At 40.4% G+C, this 20,691-nt stretch overlaps 1 protein-coding gene across 1 annotated transcript in view; it reads left to right on the plus strand.

Moving 5' to 3' along the window:
• Positions 1 to 287: 287 nt before the first annotated feature.
• Positions 288 to 20,691, plus strand: part of snphb (syntaphilin b) — a 29,808-nt gene continuing 9,404 nt past the window's right edge. Inside the window, exons 1-2 of the mRNA XM_063879614.1 lie at positions 288 to 463; positions 17,150 to 17,267. Coding sequence (XP_063735684.1) covers positions 17,218 to 17,267 — 50 coding nt within the window. The 5' untranslated portion in view covers positions 288 to 463; positions 17,150 to 17,217. The remainder of the gene's footprint in view (positions 464 to 17,149; positions 17,268 to 20,691) is intronic.

Here is a 20,691-nt window from a genome sequence, read left to right on the forward strand (position 1 = left end):
AATCAGATATCAGAAAATGTTGCCAATCAGATAAAAGGAGATTGTTTATTATGTATGAAATGCACATTTATTAATGCACTATTGCTGAGTGATGTAGCAGCCTGAACACTTTATCATTTATGACATTACATGTTCACTTGTGTTTTTTGTTAAATAGACCAGATTAATACAATGTATGCATTTAAAATAAAAGGCGTGGTGCCCCTTTAAAAAAATATGACGTAACGTGACGCAGATGTCTATCCATATGAAACGCTCTTGTGCCTATCCTCACGCGGCAGCCATACAGCGCACCTCCTGCATCCCCCTGGCCCGGCCCCCCTCTCCTCTCTTCCCCTGCTCCCCGGGTGTGTGAGCCTGCATCAGCGCTCCATCCAGCGGAGGAAGAACCGCAGGGAGACCATGAAAAGCGAGGGGATGGAAGCGCGGAAGGACTAACATCACCACATGAAAGGGGACACAGGTAAGGCCTGGGCTTGTCATTGAAGCCACCAGTGTCGCTGAACGCGGAGAGTATGGTGTGTCAACGGTCTAGAATACATACAAATGGAGTGAGTGTGCAGGAGGTGTGTGCAGCTTTGTCTTTCTTTGGAGTGTTTTCCGCAGTGTTGGAGCTGGTTTCTGCTGTGTGTGTTTATTTTGATGCAGCTGAGTGACGCTGCGCAGTGCGCTCCGGCAGATGTTTGCGCGTCCTGTCATCCTGTGCGCCACTATGTCTGGGCGTCACATCCATGTTGCGCATCGATGTCAACGTCATACAGGAATACCCATTAAATAGTATGGTGAATAGTAACGCCCCTGACTTCTTCCTCTGGCTCTGTGTGGTGAGACTGATCCCTGTGTCCTCAACCCAAAGTAAGTGACATCCATGTTTTGCAGCCAGGGAAGTCGTGACAGGTTTCCATGTTGCTGCAGTTTGACCTTGCAGCATTTCTGTTTATCATGAACACAGGTGCCACCTGACAGATTACAGAGGCCCAGCTCTTTGTGTTGGGCTTTCAAATGTTGCAGAGTGAATACTGCAATGACATCAAGCTTTATCCAATTCCCAGGAGGCTGTGGGGTTAGCTCAGTGCTGATTGGATTTACTTTCATATCTTGAGTAGTAAAGCCTGTTTCAATATATCTATTTTTTTTTTTGGCTGGACAAAGACACATGCCCTATTTTACATTTAATACTGACTAATGGCCTTATATCTTCTTCTTCTTCTTCTTCTTCTTCTTCTTCTTCTTCTTCTTCTTCTTCTTCTTCTTCTTCTTCTTCTTCTTCTAAAATGCTCAAATATTGTCAGATGTAACACATACAGTGGGGCAAAAAAGTATTTAGTCAGCCACCAATTGTGCAAGTTCTCCCATTTAAAAAGATGAGAGAGCCTGTAATTTTCATCATAGGTACACTTCAACTATGAGAGACAGAATGGGGGAAACAATCCAGAAAATCACATTGTAGGATTTTTAAAGAATTTATTTTCTAATTATTGTGGAAAATAAGTACTTGGTCAATAACAAAAGTTCATCTCAATACTTTGTTATATACCCTTTGTTGGCAATGACAGAGGTCAAACGTTTTCTGTAAGTCTTCACAAGGTTTTCACACACTGTTGCTGGTATTTTGGCCCATTCCTCCATGCAGATCTCCTCTAAAGCAGTGATGTTTTGGGGCTGTCGCTGGGCAACACGGACTTTCAACTCCCTCCAAAGATTTTCTATGGGGTTGAGATCTGGAGACTGGCTAGGCCACTCCAGGACCTTGAAATGCTTCATACGAAGCCACTCCTTCGTTGCCCTGGCGGTGTGTTTGGGATCATTGTCATGCTGAAAGACCCAGCCACGCTTCATCTTCAGTGCCCTTGCTGATGGAAGGAGGTTTTCACTCAAAATCTCACGATACATGGCCCCATTCATTCTTTCCTTTACACGGATCAGTCGTCCTGGTCCCTTTGCAGAAAAACAGCCCCAAAGCATGATGTTTCCACCCCCATGCTTCACAGTAGGTATGGTGTTCTTTGGATGCAACTCTGCATTCTTTCTCCTCCAAACACGACGAGTTGAGTTTTTACCAAAAAGTTCTATTTTGGTTTCATCTGACCATATGACATTCTCCCAATCCTCTTCTGGATCACCCAAATGCCCTCTAGCAAACTTCAGACGGGCCTGGACATGTACTGGCTTAAGCAGGGGGACACGTCTGGAACTGCAGGATTGAAGTCCCTGGCGGCGTAGTGTGTTACTGATGGTAGCCTCTGTTACTTTGGTCCCAGCTCTCTGCAGGTCATTCACTAGGTCCCCCCGTGTGGTTCTGGGATTTTTGCTCACCGTTCTTGTGATCATTTTGACCCCACGGGGTGAGATCTTGCGTGGAGCCCCAGATGGAGGGAGATTAGCAGTGGTCTTGTATGTCTTCCATTTTCTAATAATTGCTCCCACAGTTGATTTCTTCACAACAAGCTGCTTACCTATTGCAGATTCAGTTTTCCCAGCCTGGTGCAGGTCTACAATTGTGTCTCTGGTCTCCTTTGACAGCTCTTTGGTCTTGGCCATAGTGGAGTTTGGAGTATGACTGTTTGAGGTTGTGGACAGGTGTCTTTTATACTGATAACGAGTTCAAAAAGGTGCCATTAATACAGGTAACGAGTGGAGGACAGAGGAGCCTCTTAAAGAAGAAGTTACAGGTCTGTGAGAGCCAGAAATCTTGCTTGTTTGTAGGTGACCAAATACTTATTTTACCGAGGAATTTACCAATTAATTCATTAAAAATCCTACAATGTGATTTCCTGGATTTTTTTTTCTCATTTTGTCTCTCATAGTTGAGGTATACCTATGATCAAAATTACAGGCCTCATCTTTTTAAATGGGAGAACTTGCACAATTGGTGGCTGACTAAATACTTTTTTGCCCCACTGTATGGATACAGAAACTGGATTGACTATGAGACAACACTGACATGTAAAAGGCTTCCTCTTTAATAGTAAAAGTCTTAAGTTTTAATAGTTGTTGTGTCCCTTTCTAATACATTTGTGAAACTTTGTAGTAGTTGTAGCCTCTTTTGCCCTCAGTAATGTGTCCCTTGAGCCATGCATATGAACCTTTACTTATTAATGAGCCCATATACAGTCTGTAAAATGCGAGAGGGAGCAGAGCGAACACTCTATGTCTTCACTGTGGACACAAAGCTCTGTATTGTACTGTCCTTTGGTACAGGATACTTTTGTCCTTTGCAGCATGGCCATCTTGTCAGCAGCAGCCTCCTCCATCCTCAGCCAATGGCAGCTCTCCTCCTGCTCACGTTCCACACAAGTGGTCGACTGACCGTCACCATGGTGATTGGCATTCGTTTTCACAGCATGGGTGTTTGCTCAGATGCACCCATGGTGGGTAAATCTTCAACTGTGCCTTGTGATGAATGTAACCAACCTGAATTATTGATCCTGAAGAGGGTGAGCGTTCTCACAGGACGAATATGCAACACTTCATTTCAGGTATTTATTTATGCTGAATCTCAAAAGACCCCTGCTTGTTGTTTCCCATTCCTCCGGAGCACAGTGCATCCATCCATAAGCCTTTTCTGTCTAAACTATTGGTTGCATTCTAATCACAACAATGAACTATTTGGCTGCTTTTCCTGCTGGCATGAACAAAAAAAAACATTTCCATCTTATGAGGAGTTTGCAAGTTCTCCCCAATGCCTGCCGGTGATTCCTCCAGGTGCTCCAGTATCCTCCTGAGACATGCAGTTCAATTTTCACCACAATCCTCGTAGGTGGGAGTGTGAATGGTTGTCTTGTTCTATGTGTCAGCTCTGTGATTGACTGGCGACTTGTCGAGGCGCCACCCCACCCCCTCTTGCCCATTGTCATCTCATCGGCTCCAGTACCCTGCAACCCTCAAGTATAAGCATCATAGCCATTAAGTTAATAGCTTTAGCCCAAAAAGTATCACCTTAAATCTCAGTAATAACTGCGTAGTTGGGAGGGAAAGGGAAGTGTGGATGGGTGAATCAAATGCATAAAAATAGCAGGAGGCCTAATTGGATAGTTAACTTATCCTCCATGGAGGTTGTGACTACCTGATTTCCACTACACAAGTGCAAGTTGGTCCACCATATTGGAAAGCAACGAACAGCAACCCAAGTAGGACATTTTACACAGCGGCATTCCCCAAAGCAGGAAAAAGACTCCTTTTAGTGGGTTCAGTTAACTTTCTTAGAATAAGTGATAAATGGATTTAACTTCTGTTTGAGAAATACAGTATTTACTGTAAATTTATGCAAACATGTATGGCATTAATAATGGATATCTAATTCTTAACTGTGAATGTCTTTCATTTTATTTCAAATTATATAAAATAACATAACATATTTCTATAAAAAATCTTATTCAAGAACAAAACTCTGTTATTAGATCAGTATTTTTCTTCTATGGCGATTATTGATAAATCTGAAAGGTCTTTCTTAGCTTTGGAATTTCTCTGCAAGGGGCCATATAACGAAGCAATTTTTTTAAATACACATTTTCATATACAAATGTGATCATAAAACAACAGCATTTTTAAAGATATACAGTAGTTTATGGCAGAAAACCTTGTGCTTGTGCAGTGCAAATGGCGGAGACCTGCAAAATCGGTTAGTGGCAGAGGCAACTGACCTCCCTTTTTTAATTTGAAAAGTTTGAGGGTGTCCTGGTTTAAGTGCAGGAAGTATGTTAACCTGAAGTACAGATTTGGTTCCTTGTGGCTGGTGAAAACAAGCCTCAAGATGAAAAAACTAAACGTGCATATTATCAACTTTCTGTTGACATGGGAAGTATGAAGTTGCCATCCAGCAGATTTGGGCCACTTTTATTTAGATCCATATGTCTGGCTACCCGATAAATGTAAATCCAAAACTTTCAGATTTTCGCTGAAATAAATGGTTTTTCACCTACTATGCTGATCAGATTCAGTTTTATTGCCATAACAGTTTGCACATAAAAGTAATGTGTATTAATGGTGAATTGATGCATAGAAACAGGGCAAAAGTCCTGATATATAATAATACTATAACCTTTTTTTAAAATAAAATACTGAAATGTATTAGAAAACTATGAAAGTGAAGTGACCATGAAGTTTTGTGCAGGATTGTGCAAAAGTTCATAATGTAACACACAGATACAAAGAATATATGCATGTGGGGAGAAAGTAAATATATGTGCTCCCCAGCTAGTCCCTCTACTGTATATGACTCTGTTTCATGCTGAGGAATATGGTGTTCAGGAAGCCTGCTGCTGCTTTAAACACTTGGAGAGCTGAGAGGGCTGTAAAGATTCTATGTGCTTCATCTCTTTCATATTCAAGCTGTAATGCAACCACAGTTAGTGAAAACAAGTTATGTTGTTGCAGCCTCAAACTCTCCTCATATTGAAACCCCAAACTCTCCTAACGCTGCAATATTCAATCATTATATTTACCATTAAATGTAATATGGGTAATTTTAGTGTCTTTGAGCTTAATGTTTTGATTTTACAGTCCATAACTTTACGGTTGGGTTGGTTCAACTTCTTTTTTTATCATCCACATACACACTGTTTTCAGACAGCCAGTAAATATTGAAGACTAACTGGCGAACGTAAGTGGAACATTTAACAGCTAATGATGTGGATATTTTTAAGGGGTTTGAAAAGACCAAAACAAAGCTGAAAGACAGGGAATTATTGTATTAAATTATAAGTCCTATCAAAAAACACAATTTTTAAACTTTTTTTTAGCATTCAAAAGAAGTTTAAAAGATCTACTTATTGAATAGTCTATCATTGCATCTCCATCCTGAATGCAGACAGAGACTGAAAGAGATGTGTGTAGTGTTCAGTCTCCTCCCACGTGGCGTTAACGTGATCGATTGATTTCTTGTTTTCCTCAATGCTCTTTGCTTGTCTTGCCTCTGAGAAAAATAGTTCACACAGGCTATTAGCATGGTCACTCAGGCTGCAGCGCTCCGGCGTTGTTTAATCGTTGCTGCTTGACTCACTAATAACATGTAAGATATTTTGAGCGTATGCCCTGATTAATGGAACAAAGTTTAACTTCTGAAGGACTAATGCTAATGTGCTTCACAGCAGAATGAGGGATAAACCATGTAAAAAATCTTTGAAAGAAACCCTTTACTGGCCAAATAAAACAACAAAATCAAGATGTATAAAATGTTCTACGTCACATCCCCCTTTTTCACATTCACCCTTTGTGTTGAATATCATGCTGATTGTTGCTCCAGTGGTGCTTTGCTGTGGTTTTATTGCTGTGCTCTGCTGGATCTTAGCAAAGCTGCTCTGCATCCTCTGCAGCAGCAGCGTGACTCTGCAGGATTGACTTGATCTGTAAAAACCAACAGTCACTGTTTGTGCCCGCTACTGAACGTTATAGCCATCTTGCGATCACTGAAGAGAGATTGGATGAATCAGTGAGTATAATTTGTGTATCTCTGGATATTTCTTCCTCATACTTTTGTTCTTGAACTACACTCATGTCCACAGAGGCTTGAGGGAGAGTGTAGCTGCTCATATTTCTGCTCTCCAGTCTGCTCTTTTGGTTTTAGTTTTCCCATAGAAGTGTAGCCACTGTGACTTCCACAATTGCGGTGAAGGCTGTCTATATGTCAGTGTCTATGTATACCAGCGTAATTTGCAATCCAAAGCAAAGAGTCATAGTGTTAGAAAGCAGGTTTGTTTATGTGCTTCGTACATTAACTCTTAAGCCAGTGTTTTTGGTTGCTTGACAATTTCTCAAACACAACCTGCATTGCACATGTCGTACGTTTACAGTGCAATGTTGTGTCACAGTTGCAAAATTGTAGCAGTGGGCTTTACCTGGGAGCTTTTTCTGCCCTGGCGTTTGACAGAACTGTCCTGAATGGCAATGCTGTTGTGTGTCATTAGTTGCCCTATGTAGCTGATGGTGGATAGAGACTTGTGCTAGAGGCAACATCAATTCTTATGATCGATTAACCCCTGCATCGTCAAAATGCAGCTGACGCTGAGCTGCCATGCTCTCTACGGAAAGCTGCAAAGGCCATTAAGAGCTCAGTGCGAGTTGTTGCTGTTTTGATTCTGCAACCAAACTAGAAGGAGATTATGGTTTAACTTCAAGTGGCAAATTGTGGCCAGAGTCTACTTTCTGCTGCAGGAAAATGTAATCATAGAGGTGAGCCATGCTTCGCCGCAGTCTGGTGTGTCCCTGGCATCAGATGCATTGCAAGTCTCTCTTGATGTGTCTTGTTGCAGGACGGCAATAAATGGAAATGTTAAACCAAATCTTCGACATTATGATCACATGTTCCTTACGACTGAACCAATTTGAAGAGGGGATGTACTGGGTGTGCAACGAAATGCGGCCAAGTGCCCTCCAGTCTCACGAGGGAATAATCAGAATGAGAATACCTTTATTCTTCCCACAGAGGGGACATTTACATTGTTACGGCTAAAGTGAAGATAGAGACAAAAAAAAAACACTATTAGAAAGGGCATGCACATAATATTTCAAATAGAAAAAAGTTATTGCAATATACAATACACATTCATAATACATTTCCAATTTACATATTACAGTGTTATTGCACAACAGTCCGTGTATGTTTTTGTGTTTTTACATCATTGCATATTGGTGTAACTTCACAGCAGGGGTGTCATAGTCTCTATTGTTATGTACGTGGGGGGTCTACCAGGGGCCATGGTGGTTGTACAGCCTGACCGCCACAGGAAGGAAGGACCTACGGTATCGATATGTTAGACACAGCGGGTGAAGCAGCCTGTCGCTGAAAGAGCTGCTCAGTGCGGACAGGGTGTCCTGGAGGGGGTGGGACACGTTGTCCAGCAGGGATGACAGCTAGGTTGCCATTGTCCTGTCTCCCACCACCTCCACAGTGTCCAGAGGACCCCCAAGGACAGAGCTGGCCTTCTTAACCAGTCTGTTCATGTCAGCAGCTGAGATGCTGCAGCCCCAGCAGACCACACCATACAAGATGGCTGATGCCACCACAGAGTAAAGCGCCCATAACAGCTTGATTGATCTCAATGAGACTCTTTCTTTCCAAAAAATGTCTTGGAAGCATCTTAAATAGGCTTCAAGGAGACTTGAAGCGTGATCCTACTAACAAATACACGGCTAGTTAACCACCTCACCTCTGATAAATAGCATCATAGGGTTTCAAATGTGTCAAACTGGGCCAGTTAGACATCAAGACGCATCAAAACAGAATAACTAATACAATAATAAATCAAGGCCAGGCTATATTTACAGGGGTCAAATTTAGGACTGTAAATTGAAACTTAATGACACATGTTTGTCTTGCATTGGTGTTCCCAGTGAACACCAGTGATATGAAGCTGTTTTGGGCTTGACAATTCGAAATTTAGGCTAATCGTTTTGGGTGCTCAGAGTAATGTTGAGACTAAAAGTAATATTGAGGACGCTGTCAATCATACTGGTGTTATACGTCACAATCTTATCAGTGTTTCCACTGGCCTACACCACTATAAGAGGGAAAAGCATTAGGGAAACACTTTGCTCTGATACGTGATGATAAAGATCCTGGGTCATGTATTTACGAGCTGAGTGAAACAAGGGAAGGCTTATGAAGTAGAGGACATAAAAACTCTTTCACAGTAGACAATTTGACAGTTTACAATAAGAATATTGCAGATATTAAAATACATGGGTGCTGAATTATATAGTTTTTTCAGTTTCAGGGTCCTGGTCTTTTAATTTTTTGAATGCTAAATGTTTAACCTCCATCAAAGGGGAGACTTTGCTCTTGGCAAGGTTTTTCTACTGGCTCGATTTACATGGAACTGCATGGAAGGATGTAAAATGGACCAAAGAAAAACCAGTAAAGTTTTAGAGCAGAACTGAATCATATGTCAGAAACACAAATTATGTTCAACTTTGTTCATCTTTGTTCAACATTGCAAAATAGGGAATGTTTGCTGCATTCATGTGATTTTGAAATACTCTGAAAGACGTGTTCCCAGCTCGTACAATTTGAGTAAAAGTGCAATCAAGTAAGAACCAAAACTCCGTTGGCATCAGCCTGAAGTTTAAATGCTCTGAACACATATTCTATGCAGTGTCCACGTGGTTCTGACATTAGGACTTAAAACGCTCATGAAAACACCACCAAAGCCAAAAGTTCATCTGAGGGACGCTTAAATGCACTACTGGCTTTGGCAGAGGTCTGCACCCTCTTAAGTGTTTTATATTTTTCAAAAACATAGCAAGAACTTTTCAACCACAGATCATCACATACAGTGAATAAAGCTTTTATCTGAAACTATCTGAGCTCTGTGTTTAATATGAAACACAGAAATCCCACGTGTCTTCCTGTAGACTACAGGGACTAATCCGGGCAACTGCTAACAAACAAACATGGTCTCCAACACAGGCTCCTAAGGTTTTTCCATGTTTTAATGATCTGATTTCACCTAAGCTCCCCAAACAATATAATATAAGTCAACAATATATTTTATGACAGAACAAGTTAGTTTCACCAATAAACTAAATGTCACCTTATCTTGGGTGAGTATTTATAGTAGCTAGAGTAGCATGAAGCATGATAATACAAGTTGCTAACTGTGCAGAATATCCAGATGTGAGTCATCACCATCCTCTCCTCCGATAGAGACTCTTTGCCTCTGAGAGAAGCAGTGCTGCATGTATAATTTAACTGAGAGGAAAGCTTCTTATGGAGTTTAAGACACTGTGTACAGAAATAGAAATGCTACGAGCTAGCGTAGCTAACTTTCTCAGGCCAGGGGAACACAGGCTGTATGTCACTAATCAGACTGTAAAATGATCTAATTAAGAGCTCCTCATTTAACGAGTATTAATTACTATAATCATAGATTCAAACACAGAGTAGGTACTGTACTGTTTTTATAGACGCAGACTTAATATTGCTAAATAGTTTTGGAATAAACTCGAATCAAATGTTTGATATTTGCATGAGGTGTTAAAATGAAGGGTTTGAAATATGCTAATTTACTTTCTTGCAAGAGTTGGATGAGTTTTTTTGAGGTCTTTTTGAGTTCACTCGTCTTATTTTCAGTCAGCTGTGTCATGTTGTTTATTGTTTTACTGTTGTTTAATTTTTGTTTTGTCAGATTTATTGAAATGTAAGTTAATCAGTGATTTCTGATTTAAAATATGCAGCTTATTTATTTATTTTATTTCATTATTTTTTGGCAGCCTCTGAAAGATTAGCTGTATCCACCTTGTTCCATCATTTGTATGTATATCTTCACAGTATCATTTTTGTCATTTGGATTGTCTATGTTGTAATTCTGTTATTTTTTGTGTTAATACAAACAACTTTTATTGCACGTCTATCATCCTTGGGGAGGGATCCTTCCTCTGTTGCACTCCCCGAGGTTTCTATACCCTTTTCCCATATTAATCATGAGGGTTTTTTGGAGTTTTAACTTGTGCACTGTGATCTAAGTACAGAGAGTATGCTGTACAGCCCACAGAGACAAATGTGATATTTGTGATATTGGGCTATATAAGTAAAATGAGTGTGTTAATAGTAATAATAATAATAATAATCATAATCATAATCATCATAGTAGTATATGAAAGAAAGAGAGACCAGCTTGGAGTGGTTAAAGTGGATACTTATCCTTCTTGTTTTCATTTTATCAGAGAGAGGACTGTAGCAGCCAAAATCACATAGAAATAAAACAGATAATTAACACAAAAAAAACACTGCTGCTGAGGCACCAGTTAGCGGATCTTGCACAGGGCAATGGTCCAAGTCCAGACATGAATCTGCGTCTGTTCATTTATTTCCATAACCAAATATCATTGACACAAGAACACAGTTTCCTATGGCTTCCTTGTGGCTTGAATCACCCTGATAAAAAAAAGATATGCCTGCTAGTGATCTACTCCAACCCCCACCTGTCTCCAATATATACAAATACACCTGGTGCCTTAATCACCCAGTGCCCAAACCTGCCTTCAAAATAAAAGCATAGAAACTACTTTAACTCACTTCAATAACGACACCAAGAATACATTCACTATAATCAAAAACGGCAAGAAAATAAATGTTTAACTATTAAATAATATAAAAGCCATCTATGGCTCCAACATGCTGCATGTGACTCATGTGAGAAACATGTAGAAAAGACAGTTATCATATGTCAATCAAAATGTTTCTCAAATGAGTGACAAGAAGACCCAAATACAATGCATGCTGGGAAGTATGGCATCAAACAGTCATTCTAAACAACTTGATTTCATAAGTTAAGTGAACAAAAAAAGTGAAGTTCTTTTATTTAGTTGACAATAACGTGTTTGAATGTACTTGCCGATGATCTTTATTTCCAAATTGAATCATCTCTTATCTTTCATTTGTGTTACATATATATATATGGTTTTGCTGATCTATAATAATATCAATAAAGTTTACATTTTATTTTGTTAGACACCGTATTACCTCAAAGCCCTGATAAGCATGACATTACTGTGACGTAAAACTCAGAAGAATTAATCCAAATGGTCACCATGACAGGTCGCTGATGTACACTCACCACAACACCAATGTTGCCTTCTGCATGACAATAACAAGAACACTCACACGGCCATAAAGCTGTGAGAGGAGAGTCAGAGAGTCATTTATATACAAACCTCCCAACGGCCTTTATAGAGGAAAGAGAAGTATTTCAACTTAGGCTTTCAGAAAGTAGGGAGAGGGAAATCATTTCTGTTTAATATTCATTCATGTTTCTTGTTTTTTTCACTTGTATTTTCTTAAAAGAGATCTAAGGAAGCATTATTTATGTATTTTTCATGACGTAACTGCTTCCTCGTCCTTCTAAATGGGCTTCTATTTCACTGAGGATGCTAATCATTTCCCTGTAACTGCATGTTGGCTATTAGTGCTGATCTCTGTGAGTTGGACTGTTTTTGTAATGAGGCTCATTTGCATAAAAATGCAAAAATGACAATCCATCCATAAAGCCAAACTTAAATACAAATAGCACAGGAGTACCTTAACACCATGCAGGGAAGTAAGCACTGCATTCCACCTTTTGCAGGTGCACTGGGTTTTTGTGCTTTTTTCTTGATCTACAATATCTGTGACCACAGGGGCTTTGGATGAGCAGCTCTCAGAACACAAACATATTTTTACACGTTGTGTTTTGAGTGGCTCTCCTATATTAACAGCAGTGAGTCAGTGCAGCAAACCCCCGGGCTGTCTAACAGTCTGTAAACCTCAGTCTACCAGCATTTGCCTGTATGTGTGTGTGTGTGTGGGAGGGGGTAGCGTAGCTGGTATGAGTCACACTTTCCCACACACACACATACACACCCCCTCCCATCCCCACCTGCCTTACACATGGGGTTGATTTTGTGAGATGCATTAGCACTGCAGTCTCCTCCGTCAGGGGGGGTCATTAGTCTCTGAAAAAAACTCATTCCTGTAATGATATTTGAAAACAGCCACAACATGAGTTTGTGCTCTCCTGTCCACTCTGTTCTGGAACTCTTAGTACATGTTGTTTTACAGTTTTTGTGTTAGGACACTTTGTATCAAGCTTCGCACAACTCAATTGTAACGTACGGTAGTATTTGTTAGCACCTTAAAGAGACCCTTTCCTGTTGTGTGCTATATAGGGATTTTGAGCATGTAAATGCCACCCCCCCCCCCCCTACCTGAAATGCCTCCATTGGACTCAAGTGAGATCACTTAGTAACACTCGTGCTTCTATTGGTTAGGGCTATAACATTGTACATAATAGACCAAGGGGCGGGACATCTCTCAGCGGTTGAGCAATCATGACAATGATAGATAGATAGATAGATAGATAGATAGATAGATAGATAGATAGATAGATAGATAGATAGATAGATAGATAGATAGATAGATAGATAGATAGATAGATAGATAGTAGATAGATAGATAGATAGATAGATAGATAGATAGATAGATAGATAGATAGATAGATAGATAGATAGATAGATAGATAGATAGATAGATAGATAGATAGATAGATAGATAGATATGACTTTTATTGACCAATTTGGGAAATTCTTTTGTTCCAGCAGCATTAGAAACATAGAGACAATACAAAATATACACAATAAGAAATAGTCAAATATAAGGATAATGCCAGCCAGCTAAGCAATCCGAGCAGACTGGGCTCTGGTTTCAGACACAGGGGGAAAAGAGGTGCTGCAGCACAGACAGTATGAGAAAAATAAAGAGCTTTTTGAACTTGAAGGAGGGAAACATCTCACAGGAGAGACACTAAATACTAATATGAACCTGCAAACAAGCAGAATATTGGGCCCCTTGAAGACGCATCAGCGCAATAGCTATGATCTTCAATGTCGCAAACGTGACTCAACAGAGGACTGTTTTTAATTTTCAGAGAGAGAATGTTAAACGTACAAAATAATGTGTTAATTCTAGAATCAGTAGGCTAAGGTGGAATTAAGCTTTTAAGCTTTGACAACTTCTTACATATATTGATTGCCTTTGCCCTGCTGCTCCAAAGCGAGAGCAATGTTTATTTTTTGATTATATTGGACAACCAGTGCCTTTATTTAAGTGACAGTGTTGAAAGGGGGAGCTGATGCTATGTGGCAAATGTTCCAAGGCTGGATTTGTACCCCATTCCTCCGAATGCGGACCAAACCCCAGTACCTACCGCCTCCTTTTTTCCTATTTACTATTCAAAACTGTACTGATATTGAATGTGTCCCATGTGCTGTCATTCTATGTGGTGGGGTCAAAATAGTTCATTTTAGTTCATTCAGTGTGCCTAAGGTTCCAAGCATGAATGAACCCTATGGTAGGACAGTGTGGGCTTTTGGTTCATGACACACTTAATCCACATCAACTTTGCAGAACAGTTGTGTTAGATTTACAGAGATGAGTCAAGGTCATATCATCATAGAAGCAAGGACACACCACACTGACTTTGATGAGAGAAACTGCAGTGTCTCCACTACTGCAGACACAGTGTGTGTGTGTGTGTGTGTGTGTGTGTGTGTGTGTGTGTGTGTGTGTGTGTGTATGTGTGTGTGTGTGTGTGTGTGTGTGTGTGTGTGTGTGTGTGTGTGTGTGTGTGTGTGTGTGTGTGTGTGTGTGTGTGTGTGTGTGTGTGTGTGTGTGTGTGTGTGTGTGCGTGTCCAGATTAACCGGTGCATCTAACATCCCTTCCTCATTTACTCCTCCCATCTCTCTCCTCTTCACAAGGTCTCTGAAACGTGCCGCCTCCTCCTCTCCTCTCATTGGCTGTCGTCTCCTTCTCTTCCACACTTTCTTCCTTCTCTCACCCATCCCTGTAACTCTGTGTTTCCTCCTCGTCAGCACAGAAGCTGCTTGCGTGTCAGCCTCTCCGTCTGTCTGTGGTCGGGGATGCTGTTACGTAACTTAATAAATCCTGTATGATGTGCCTTCCTGAGCCAAAGCCACTCTGTGTGTATGGTTGTAAAATGCCATTCATAAAAGAGAAATACAATATTTATTTAGGTTTATAAAATGTTTTTTTTTATACGTACAGTGTGTGCATTTGAATTGTAAAAAAAAAATATTCAAAGGTCAGAAAAGAAACATGAAAACACTGAGTCATGGTTTCATGAGCATAGAGAGCAGTCTCAAGGTAGCTTATAAAAAAGTTCTGGAAAAATTCCCAATTAAATCATTACAGCAATGGTACAGGTAATAGAAAATAAGGGATTACAGGTGATAGTGACAAGTACAGCTGAACGACTCATCTGCGCCTTAATTTCCTCCCGCCCTGACTACGTAACTCCCTTCTCTACGGTATCAGCTCAATCTCCCTCAATAGACTCAAACTGGTTAAAAATGCAGCCTCCCGACTCCTCACACACACCAGATCATGGCACCAAATCACCCCAGTCCTCAAAGAACTTCACTGGCTTCCCGTCTCCCACCGCATTAACTACAAAATACTGGTCCTCACCTACAAAGCCCTACCCCACCTGGCTCCCCTGTACCTCACTGACCTCCTCTCCCACTACCAACCCCAACGGTCCCTCAGATCCACCTCAGCCGGTCTCCTATCCATCTCTCAATTCCAATCTCCGCCGTTTCCGAGACAGAGCCTTTTTCTCTGACAGCTCTCGGGCTCTGGAAGTCCCTCACGCTCTTCCAGTCCCGCCTCAAACTCATCTCTTCTCCTCTGCCTATCCATACCCACCCCCCGCCCCCCATCAATCCATCTTATTGATTGTCTTTGTTTGTCCTTGTTTGTTTGTATTATTATTAATAATAATAATAATAATCATACACAGCAGTGAATAGACCTCTTAATATTTTGAAGATGATCTGAGTGTAAAAATTAAAAATGGTGGCCACCATTTCCTTACCCTCTGCAGATAGCATCTCACACAGATCCGGTTTTGTTCAATGTTTGAATAAGTGACTTGAAACTGTAAAAACTCCCCTCAGAAATAAGAGAGAATTACACCACATTTTGTATGGGTGAAATATCACTTTCAAATATGTATTTTTTGAATCTACAAATATTTGAATACATTTATATATATTGTTACATGTAGTAAATGTGTCACCAACTAGAAGGGGAAGCAATTGAGGTAAGACGTATGAAGAGATAAGAGACCTTAATGGTCCCACAGAGGGGAAATATACATTCTGCATTTGACCCATCCTAGTGTTGTCACAATAATATACAACTTTTTCCCTGAGGTGTAGAATATATTGTATACGACAGAAACACAGACACACACAGACACTCACACACACCTCGTAATTCCTAAAAATCCATTAAAAGCATTAATGCTGTAAAATCATGAAATTATTGAACAATGCTTAATACATTAAACAGATCTCAGATATGGATAAAGTTACTCAGCAGGTAGCTTTGTAGTATTTCGAGGATTTTAATTCATAACCTGTCCTTTATGTGCAGCAAAGGGATTATATTACAAGGCTTTATTCCTAATAATCCACCTATCGTCACTGACTGGTGACAGAGACACAGCGTGTGGAGGTGTTTCAGCAGGGAGTTGACTTTGCATTTACACAAACACACACACCTGGCACAGAGGAGCTGCTAAATTGCGATTGATGTATTATTGATGGGGATAATCACTTCCCTTCTATCTCTGTCTCTCACTGTGCCTTTCTATCTCTGATGCTTGAACATATTCATTACATCCTTCGCAAATACCACGGAGTGTGTCAGCGACATATTTGCATTTGGTCTTTCTATCAACGTCTAGCTCTGCAGGGTCACTGAGGGGAATAGAGATTAACTGTTTATGAGATGATGTGTCCTAGAATCCACACAGCCACGTGTGTGTGAGTACTCAGAGGCACTTACTTTAAGGTCTCACTCATAGACAAAGAGAAATGCCCCGACACCAGCGGTGGAATGCATCTAAGTACATTTACTCTCACTGAACTATTATTTTGACAAACTTCACTTGATTATTTTCGATGTGATGCTACTTTATACATCTACTCCACTTACCTACTGTACTTCATTCATTTTACACTCATAGTAGTTACTTTTTACATATAAAATTACATTAAATGCTCAAATGATATGATGCTATATTATACTAATAATCCAGTGTGTATTTTATGATATCCAATGACAAGTTTAAAATGACATGACTTGTATGTGTAATTATAGATACAGGATAATATAATATCTATAATACAACAATACTTTGAGAATACTGCATACTGAGAATTTTTCACAGTTAATACTTTAGTAAATTTTGTAAGTTTTTTAATTTTTTTTACCTTAACTGCATTTTGAGTACAATACTTAAGTAATGTTTAGAATTCAGGACTTTCTTTTGTAATGGAGTTTTTTAAGACCAAAGCATATTTACTTTCATTTGAGTAAGGAGTCTGAGTATCCAACTCCACCTCACAAACACATGAGAATGTCACTAAGGTAACTCTAACTGGTCCTCAGCCAGAGATGACACCAATGAGTGATGATTGGCCAGGGCTCCCACAGGGCTGGAAGGTGAATGGCAGCTGAGCTATCTTTGCCAGCTAAGTGTCAGCTTGAGTCAGCAGCACCAGCAGCCCAACGCAGAGGCAGTCAGCAAAACTCATCCTTGATGTGTGTGTGTTGTTACTCACTGGTCATGTGGTGTGTTTTTCCCACAGGCTGCAGAACAGAGAGACGAAGTGAGGACGGAAGAAGCTAAAGGTTACGCAAGAGGCGTTCCGGCTCCATGTCTGCCCCTGCTCCAGCCAATCGGAGGTCTGGGTTGGGCTCTCGTCGGTAGGTAGCTAATATGGACATGAAACCTGTTCTATGATGTCACTGTTTGGGTATTAAAGGGGCCCTATTCTGATCATTTTTGTTAGAGCACCTTTTCACCCTCTGTCTGAAAATAGAGCCCAGTCTGCTCTGATTGGTTAGCTGGCCGGCTCCATTGTAATTGGTCAACCACATAGAGATGTCCCGCCCTTTGGCCTATTGCCTACAGTGTTAAATAGTGATGTCACTTCGTTATGGAAATAAATAAAGGAATCGAATGGAGGCGTTTCAGGCAAAAAAACATATATAACCTACTACAGGAAAGGGAGGGGCCTCTTTAGGTATGAACCTCCACCAATGCATTTCTCAGTGTGAGGTTCCCAGTTCCTTTTTATAATAATGATTTGTAACATTTCTTTCTCCCTCTATGTTCTGTCTTTAACAGCAGTTCTTGTACTTTTTTATTTTTATTTAACATTAATGATCCCGATGGAGAAGTGGAGGAATTACTGATAATGAGATGCATTTAGTGAGCCACCTCCTACTCACTGACAGTGAACAGCTAGTTTACTGCAACCTGAGCCCAGTTTATTAAGTGCATTGATGTGTTTTCTCCTACAGCGACTGGAATTCCACAGCCTGTTTACTGGACACATGTTAAGGCAGTGTTATTGAGCTTTCTTTGTCTATAAGCACCGGTGATGACTCTTTCCATATCCATTAAGCCTCAGAATAAATGCTCCCTCTCTGCAGTTCAAATGATGCAATAACATAATGTCTGTTGAATACCAAATGTATACAATATGTGATTGTTACAGCATTGATTCAGTCCTCTACTAGAATAATACAGAGAGCCTATTTGTCATTGATATTGGCTGGTAAGCTGAAGAATCACAACCCAATTAGAATTGCCAAAAATGCACTTATCCTGATTGTGTTCAGAGTTTTTTAATCAGGACCTCATCCGAAAGGTCCAAGCCATTTATTTATGTGTGGTTCATAGACAGATAAATGCCCTCCGAAACTACCAATGGTGGTCATTGGTTGTTATGGTTACATACAGTACACTCTCTTAAATCTGTGGCTGTGGTGTCCTCCTCTCTTTCTACGTCTCTTTTCCTTAGATTCAACCCTTTGAGGGCGTTGCAACCCAAACACCGCTTGCAGCAATTACTGTCGCCCTCGCCTGTCCCGGTGCACAAGGTGGCGGCGGTGGGGTCAGGGACGGCTGCCGCAGCGGCCTCGGCACCAGTGGCTATACCTGTGCCTCCTGCGTGAGACTCACTTCAGTTACAGTCTCAGAGGGCATGCTCACTAGCTGTAGCACTGGCACTGGCATGCTATGTAGCCACTAAAACAAGACCTAGCCTACAGGCAACATCTTGCTACCAGTCTCACTTAAACATGGTGATACTGAGATCCCTATCGGAGCTCTCAGTTTTGAAAAACATCTTAGAAGTTGGCACTGATACCAGCATGTATTTTTGTGACTTCCAAGTCTATTATATCCTGGTATGACAAAATGGAAAGCCAGTCTATTTTTCATTTCTTTATAAGGATCCCCATTAGCACTAGCATATGCATTGGCTATTGGAGAATTTCTAACACAATTTGGTTAATGTTCCATGTCATTTTTCGTAGCATGAAGTTGTGTTTAGAGGCTACATGCACGGTGGAAATATCGCAGTCATTGTGCTGTGGAAGCAAACTCTGATCACTGTGATCACTGGTCCACCGCAAACACTCAATCAAAAGCACCATGTTTGACATGAACACTAGAAAGTGCAACCACAGGAAGTTGGCACCGACATTGCCTTAATCTTGAAGTTTTTGTTTTTTCTAGGAACAAACCACAGTATTAAGGAATAATTCTCCAACCACCCACACAAACCAACACCTTTCCTGGGCAACACTTCCCCACACCAGCCTCCACCAGACTGTCACCCCCCCTCCACAGTCACAGTCCAGACACAGGTTGCATCCCAGTGGTTGGACAGACCAGAAACACTGTTGTCCTGTGAACCCCTCATCGCTTCAGCTGCTTCCCTCTGCCTGTTTCTATTCTGTCTTGGCTTTTGTCATATATTGATCTTCAAAAAAGAACCGAGCATTCAATATCTGGCCCCCTCCCTTATTAAATCACACAGGACACGCTTGCTAAGCACAACTCTTTGCTAGAATCTTGGATTAGCCCCCAAAAAAGATTGATTTCCGTGTTTTGACAAAGAATTTGGGATGACACTACTTTGTTAGTGTGTCAAATGTAGCCACGGCTGTGTTACATAGGCTGAACAGATGCAGTGAATCCCTAAGCAACCCTGGATCGACCATTTGATCAAAATGATGCTTTCAGGAGGTGATGATACACAGCCTCCTACCTAAAGTGAATTTGGGGACTGCCCATTATTCCAAAACAACAATTGCCTTGCTTTGATGTTCCATTGGACCGAAGTATAATAATTATTATACAGAATGACAGATTATTTCTTCCTACCATGGCAAGGCATCACCCGCCCTACTCTGTCTCTTATTGGCTAGTACGTGGTATGATGAGGCTAAGAACTTCACGATGGACCAATCGTAGGAAGAATAAGGCAGGTCAAGCCTTTGCAGTCATTCTGAATAATCATTATGAACTTAACTTTGTTGAGTATTTTCAAAGCAATGGGCCTTTATTTTTGGAGCGGTGGGCGTCAAAAAAATGGTTTTGTTCAAATTAAAAATTCTTCAGGATATTGGGGTTTTGTAAAAATAGGTGATCAAAACAATGACAAGATGTGAAACTTTGAAACAGCAGCTAAATGCTAGAACAAAATGTAAAGGTGTTTCATGTGGAGATAAGTCATGAAGAGAAATAAATCAACTTAGTTCTGTTCTTTTATACGGGACCAAAAACCCATTAAGATTCAAGATTCAAGATTCAAGAAGCTTTATTTATCCCAAGGGAAATTGAGGTGCAACAGTTCAATACAAAGAAGTAAGGAGAAATATACACTCAATATAACTAAACTACCAAATATACATCAAATATTACTAAATATAAACTAAAATAACTAAGTATAACTAAATATAAACTAAATGTATCAACACACACATTAAGTATTGTATTAAGCATAAAGAAAACATGTTTCTTTTACATAATACCATTTGTAAGACTATATACTTTTAGTTACAATGTCTCACTAAGAATTTAGAAAAACGTTGTTGGGTAGGGACAGAGCTCCAGGAGGTAGCAGTTTGAGTACAAAGACTCTTGTTTGCTGAAACTGTGTCCATGGTTTGGACTTCAGTGCGGTGGTGTGGAGTTAACGGGTCCTGTGTGAAAATCCCTTATGGCTGCTCTGATTTGTCCCCCCTTCCTGCCTCAGTCGAGGCCAGTGATTGGGCAACAGTCATGATCTTTATAGTAACCTGTTATTACAAGATTGGCTATGTGTCTTTAATA

This window comes from Eleginops maclovinus, chromosome 1 (assembly GCF_036324505.1).
Source record: "Eleginops maclovinus isolate JMC-PN-2008 ecotype Puerto Natales chromosome 1, JC_Emac_rtc_rv5, whole genome shotgun sequence".
In the NCBI taxonomy this organism is placed as follows: Eukaryota; Metazoa; Chordata; class Actinopteri; order Perciformes; family Eleginopidae; genus Eleginops; species Eleginops maclovinus.